Below are 7,025 nucleotides of genomic sequence, written 5' to 3'. Positions count from 1 at the left end.
GCTCCATCTCATGACCTGAGCCAAAATCAAGTCAGATGTTTAACCTACTGAGCCACCCAGGCAGCCCTAGTCTTACTCCTTCCTTCAAAAAACAAATTGTGGTAAAATACACATAACATAAAACTTACCGTCTCAAGCACCTGAGTGCACTGTTCAGTATTAAGTGTGGTTGCACTGTTGGGAAGCCGATTTCCAGAAGGTTTTCCTCTTGCAAAACTAAAACTCTGTACCCGTTAAACAACTCCCCTCTCCCAACGGCCAGCAAAGGTGGTATTTAATGATTTAAAATTCATTCATTTTTGCTCATTTGTACTTTCTAACATTTCTACAAAGAACATTCGAAATGTTTACAATTGAACTTCAAAAGTCCAGAACATTATACTCAACCCTGTCCAGTGTCTCCACATCGCAGGGAGAACCCGGACAAGAGACCTGTGTCACGCTGTCCTCTTCACCCTGGGTGCCCCCAGCACCTGCCCGGTAGAAGACCCGCAGCCGTCTCCTCTCAGGCAAGGGACGGGGTCTGCAGACTTGTAGCAGGTCAAGTTCCAGCAACTCAGTGGGTCTTGACTGAGCATGGCGACTGCCCGCACGCATGTGGGCTGCGGCTGTTTCGGGGCTCACACACTTGTCCCTGCCTCTCTTCGCACCTCACCAAGCCCCAAGCAAAACTGTCCTCACAGTCACTCCTTGGCCTCGGTTGGCCCATGGCTCTCACCTCCGGAATCCTCTGGTCAGCCAGGCCCCAGGGTCCTGCTCCCTCAGGCCCCCCAACCCACCCACGTGGGGGCCGTCAGCTGGCGTCACACAAAGAACATGCCCAGAGTGGCCCTCAGGGCAGGGGGTGGGGGCACATGGAGGTCAGGGAGCGAGTAGGAGTTGGGGGAGGGGAAGTACAGAGTCATTTCTGCCTTACCGATCTTGGGTTTTCCATCGGTTTTGTTACAAGCAGTGACTTATGCCCACGCACAGAAAACCACAGCTAACGGGCCAAAGTGTGACTCTGTAGAATGTCAGGGCCCCTTTCATTTTGCAAACAAGGGACCAACGCCTGGAAAGGTGATGCCATGCTGCAAGAGGGTGGCAGCAGGGCTGCGATTGGAGCCAGGCCCCCGGATCCCTGGCACCCTCGCCAGCCAGCATCTCCACCAGGTGGAGATCCAGACCAGAATGGCTGACGGCAGCCACGGAGGGCCAGGTCGGTGGGGGCCCCAGGCACAGGCCAAGAGCTAGAGAGGGCCACAGTGGGCCAGGACCTGCAGAATCTCATCAGAAAATGGGAAGGAAAGGTGGGACCCCAAGAAAACATTTCAGAAAATGGGGGTGGGCAAGGGGGGGTGTGCAGAGCCCAGAGGGAGGCTTGCTCTGCCGGTTAACCAGGCCGCTGCAGGGTTTCTGTAGAGGACTCTGCCTGTGGGCCCGGGGCTCCGGAGGGCAGATAGCGACCTGACATCCCTTCTAAAACTTGGGTGGGGGTAGGATTCACCGAGGTGCCAGTCAGAGTTTATAGGCTGAAGTGGGGACGGGGCACAAAGGAGGACAGGCCATGAAGACAGCCAGCAGAAGAGGGGGAGTGTGGCTCCCCAGACTGCGTGTGGCACGCGGGTCTCTCGTTGAAGCTGCTGCAAGGCTCCGCTCAGAAGGGGTCCGTCTCTTGCTGCCCCTCTCGGGCACCACTGTCAGCCAGAGGGAGGGCCCTGACGCCCGGGGAACCCAGGTCATACAGGGTGCTGCCCATGGTCACCCTGCTGAGGCTGTGGGAGTTGTGGCGGGTTCTGTGGTACCGGCACTGGGCCCCCAGGCACAGGGCTTCCTGGAAAGTCTCCCTGAAGCGGCTGGACATGAGGTTGTACAGCACTGGGTTAACGGCCGAGCTGAGGTAGAAGAAGACGCCGGAGACAACATGCACGTACTGGAAGGCCAGGTACACGTCCTCGGTCCAGCTGGACACAAAGCTCCACATGAGACGATCGACGTGGAAAGGGGCCCAGCAGATTCCAAACACCACGACCAGCACAACTGCGGGGGCACAGAGGGGAGACTTTGGTGCCTGCCAGGGTCCTCTCGACTGCCTTTCCTGGGCCTCAGTGTAGGCTGCCCACTCTCGCCTTGCCACCCCCCGCCCATTGTCCAGATGGAAGTTTCTAGAAGTTTGCCTGCCCTGGCCTCGTCACCCCTTTCAGAGAGGCTGGTCCCACCAGTGTCACTGACTGGGCAGTGGGCACATGCTCTACCCCACTCCCCACCCCCACTAGCCACAGTCAGCTGGACCAGGTGTGGACTCCTGGGCCAAACCGGCCCAGTCTGGCTCTCCTACCACAGAGTCTGGAACTGGGGGACTCTGACTAAGAGCTCACTCAGCTTCCCAGAGCTTCCCTCCAGCTGTGGTGTTAGCCAGCCACGCCCTTACTTGGGTCTCTGTCATGGGCTTGCCTCGATTTCCGTTTATTTCTTGTGTTTGCTTCCCTGACTGCCTATCTCTCCCCGGCAGCGCCTTCTCAACCACACTGCAGCACGGTTTTCCCTCCTAATCCAGGATTTCAATTAGGATGCTGCTTACAATACCCCCACCAGGCCCTTAGGAAGTGAAGGCGAGGGAAGGAGAGGGGAGGTGGGGAGAGGAGAACGCCAGAGCCCCAGGCCAGCAAGCAAGGTAGGCTTAAGGAAGACCCCCCCCCCCCCCGAGTCCCCAGAGGAGAGCTGCCGAGCTGAGCAGACTTGGCCCCCGGGGACAGAAGCAGAACGGGCAGGGAGCAGGTGGTCTGCAGGCTTCACAGAGCTGAGGGGCAAGCTCGGAACTCTGGGCTCAGCCCCATTTGAGGGAGCAGCACAAGGGGCCTTGGGCCCTGGGACACTTCCTGGAGGACGCAAGGAGCAGGTCTCTCGCTGGGAGTGGGGCAGTCCCTTGTATAATCCCACGGCTTTGACCAAGGTCTCACTAGCTCTGCTTGCCCTGGCTCACTCCACCTACCTGATTCAGACCCTGCTGGGGTAGGGCAGGATGCGGATGAAATCAGTGATTGGCTTAGTATCATTTTGTCTGGCGTCCCCAGGGCCACTCTTTTTGAAAAAGAGCCAGATCTAGACCATAACACCCAGAGCCTCGACCCAGCTGGGCTTGCCACGGCCTGCCGCAGTCCACACTTCTGCCCTGATTCTCCTGTGTGCTGCACACGGCCTTTCACAAACACGCCTCCTGATGAGCCTCCTTTAGATAGCAGTGGTCTATGGTGGATATGGCATGGAGGAAATTTATCATCTTGCCCCTCTAACATGCTGCTCCCCTACTTTTGGGAACTTCGCTCGCCACAGATCCCACCATGTGAGGCCATGGGGACTGCAAACCTCAGCATCCTGCCACTCCAGCCTGGGGGCGGGCTGTGACCTAAACCCGCCAATCAGAATCCTTCCCTGGGATTTTTCAATGGCCACTAAGGGAAGGGGGCAGTTCCTCAAGAAAGGGGAACTCTGTGCCCACAGCCATGTCTCTAAGCTGCTCTAGGGAAGGACATAGGCAAGAGGAGTTTAGGAGCAAAGATGAGAGGCCTGGAGATGCAGCTCCCACAAACAGCTCTGCCATCCAGGAATGCAGCCATTTGCCCCTGCCCTGTCTGTGGTTTGATTCCTTGAGCCCGTGTGCCGCCTACACATCTGCACAGGCCTCCAAGCTTGGAAGGCCCCTAGGCTGAGTGGCTTAGTTTCTACTCGACTATTGCTGTCTGGACAGTCTTGTCTTTTTTTTTTTTAATGTTTATTTATTTTGAAAGAGAGACATTTAGAGCACGAGTGGCAGGGGCAGTGAGAGAAGGAGAGAGGAGAGAGAGAATCCCAAGCAGTCTCCACACCTTCATCACAGAGCCCAATGTGGGGCTTGAACCCACGAACCATGAGATCATGACCTGAGCTGAACTCAAGAGTAGAACACTTAACCGACGGAGCCACCCAGGTGCCTCTCGGGCTGGACAGTCTTAATGATTTTTGAACAAGGGACCCCGAATTTTCATTTCACACCAGACCCCACAAGTTATGTGGCCCATCCTGCCATTTATCTTTGGTGTGAGTTTCTTACAGAGTCATCGCACAGGTGTGCGCACACACACAGGACAAGGTGGGGGGGCAGTGGTGACGACTCTGAACCTCACACCCAGCCTCCATCTTAAACCCAGACACTCGGCCCCCAGGTCCTGGAGCGCTAGCCTCTTACCCAGGGCCTGGCTCCGTGCCTCGTCCCTGCAGCAACACTTACACAGCATCTTGGTCACCTGTGTCCGACCCCGGTCCTGTGACCGCTGAAACCTGTGGCTGTCGCTGGACTTGGCCCTGCCCCTGGCCTCCTGCCTGAGCAGCAGTAACCTCTCACGCTGCAGCCGAAGCCCGATGAGCAGATAGAGCACGCTGATGGTGGCCATGGGCAAACAGAAGAAGAGCAGAGTGGTGATCTGCACTACCAGGTTGTAGAGGGCCCGTGAGCGGACCAAGGTGCACATGGCCGAGTGGGGCACCGTGCCCCGGCAGGGCACCTCCAGGTGCTTGATGCCGTGTAGGCTGGCGTTAGGCAGAGAACAAAGCACGGCGAGGCCCCAGATGGCTCCGAGTACACGGCGCACGTGGACCCGAGTCATCGTGGATCTGGCCTGCAGTGGGTGCACCACGGCCACGTAGCGCTCCACACTCAGGGCAGTGACATTGAGCACAGAGGCCAGGCAGACCGTCTCGAAGAGCAGGGTGCGGAAGTAGCAGCCCCCGGCGCCCAGCAGGAAAGGGTAGTTGCGCCACATCTCGTACAGCTCCAGGGGCAGGCCCACCAGCAGCACCAGCAGGTCCGACACAGCCAGGCTGAAGAGGTAGTAATTGGTGGGTGTGCGCATGGCCTTGTGGCGCACGATCACCATGCAGGTCAGCCCGTTGCCCACGGCGCCCACCACGAAGATCAGCAGGTACGTGGCGCAGATGGGCACAAACAGCTCCGTCTGCTGGGGCCCCCGGTACTTGAGTCTCAGTTCCTCATCAGTCAGGTTCAAGTCCTCGGGGCCAAAGACCCCCCAGGTCCTACTGCCATTGCAGGGCATTGGGCTCCCTGCATCCGTCGTCGGGGACATGTCCCCAGGGAGGATGGAGCAGTTGAAGCAGAGAGGAGTCTGTGAGACAGAAGAGAGAGACCCCCAGAAAAGTCACTCAAAGATCCCTGGTAATTCATTAACCCAAGGGTGCCAGCGACACTAAGAGGTACCTTATTTTCTATGCCGCTGAGAAATAAAAAACTGTCATCTGTTGTACGGTGTGTAACAATTTCAAAGATGTAAAAACGGACACTTTGGAAATGATAAAAGCAGGACTCAGCTGGGGCTCCTGGGTGGCTCAGCCACCTAAGCGTCCGACTTCGGCTCAGGTCATGATCTTGGTTTGTGGGTTCCAGCCCTGCGTCAAGCTCTGTGCTGACAGCTCGGAGCCTGGAGCCTGCTTCGGATTCTGTGTCTCCCTCTCTCTCTCTGACCCTCCCCTGATCATATTGTCTCTGTCTCTCAAAAACTAATAAAATGTTAAAAAAAATTAAAAATAAATAAATAAACAATGGCCCTCTGGAGCATGGGCTTAGCGGTCAGCAGTCTCCCCTTGGGTCTGTCCCCTTTCAAGCCCTGGAATTCAGGAGAGGGACTCTGGGCGTCTGTAAAACAGGCACAACATGCATTATCTTATAAGTACGGTTTTTAAGAACAAGGGCTCTGGAAGCAGCTTGGATCCAATCCAGCCTCCTCAGTTCTGGGCTGTGTGGCCGTTTGTAGGGGAACCTCTCTGTTTCCTTATTACGAGGATCCTGGGAGTTTAATCTACAAAACGCATTAACGCTGGGCCTGCCTGACACACAGAAGGCCTGTTATCAGCCATCTCTGGGGGAGGACTGAGTCACTGTGGGGATCAAGCGAGAGGGTCAAAAGGCTAAACACTAGAATGCTAACCCCAAAGTTGGTTCTTGTTTCTGTTTCCTAACACCTGCACTGTTGAAAAGTTGAAAACCTTGACCAACGCCAGTTCCGGGGCCCCCTCGCCTCGGTTGGGTGCCTATTGCTAGCAGGCCATGGGATTATAGACTAAACGAAGTTCTAAGGAGTGAGTCTGGTACCTTTTAAGTGCTCAGGATCAACGCATAGGAACATTATTCTTACCTCCCACGCGGAAAAGGGAAGATCAGTCCAGGGAGGGGCACCTGGCTGGCTCAAGTAGGTAGAGCATGCAGGGTTGTGAGTTTGAGCCCCACGCTGAGTGTGGGGATTTCTTAAAAACAAAATCCTTTAAAAAAAAAAAAACCGGACAGTCCAAGGGAGATGGGGCAGGAGCCAAAACAGGGTGTGGCTGGGCAGGTGGTTTGGGGGGACAGGCCAGGCGCTGGGGGCTGTCCTCCTTAGCCCTTTCGCCAAGCCCCGCATCACCACCATCCTCTCCTCTGAGCAACCTCGGATCCCCAGGCTCGGATCCTGGACCCTCTCCCTCTGCCTTCAGCTCCATTTCCTCTTCTCAACTGGCCCTTGGGGCATCCCATTGCCCTTGTGCCTGCGCGGCCACATTCAACTTTCTTTCTAGGTCCTTTTCTGCCCTAGCCCCCAGGAAGGCTTAATCCGGAATATCTTCCGCCTCACCAGAACCTCCACCCAGAAGCCTCTCCCAGCCTGCTTGCCAGCCCCCCACCGGCTCCCCGCACTCTGGGATGGAGTGCGTTTTCCCCCACCTGCCCGCCTCCCGGGCTCAGCGGGGGGGGGGGGGCCGCGGGGATGAGCCGGGGACCTGCGGGCGCCCGCCAGGGTTCGAGGGAGCATCTGCGCCACCGGGAACGGTCGCAGCGCCCGTGGCCGGCAAAAAGACAAATAACTCGGAGTCTGCGAGTCCTCCGAAAAGGGGGCGCCTCGACGGGTCCCTCCGAGCCCTCCCGCCCCGGGGAGACCTCTGTGCACTCTTCCCAGTCCCGCGCCCCAGCCCCAGGCCGGCCGCGCCCTTGGCCTCGGCGGTCCCGCGGTCACCTACCATCCCAC

General features: G+C 57.2%; 1 protein-coding gene across 1 annotated transcript; it reads right to left on the bottom strand.

Moving 5' to 3' along the window:
• Window positions 1-249: 249 nt before the first annotated feature.
• Window positions 250-5,197, bottom strand: NMUR1 (neuromedin U receptor 1). Its single transcript, XM_029932901.1, is given in 3 exon segments — window positions 250-2,019; window positions 4,247-5,158; window positions 5,161-5,197. Coding segments are annotated over 3 exon segments (1,332 nt in total). The 3' UTR covers window positions 250-1,636.
• Window positions 5,198-7,025: the final 1,828 nt, after the last annotated feature.

The sequence above is a fragment of the Suricata suricatta genome, chromosome 3 (genome assembly GCF_006229205.1).
Source record: "Suricata suricatta isolate VVHF042 chromosome 3, meerkat_22Aug2017_6uvM2_HiC, whole genome shotgun sequence".
In the NCBI taxonomy this organism is placed as follows: Eukaryota; Metazoa; Chordata; class Mammalia; order Carnivora; family Herpestidae; genus Suricata; species Suricata suricatta.
This window is presented reverse-complemented; position numbering and strand designations above follow the sequence as displayed.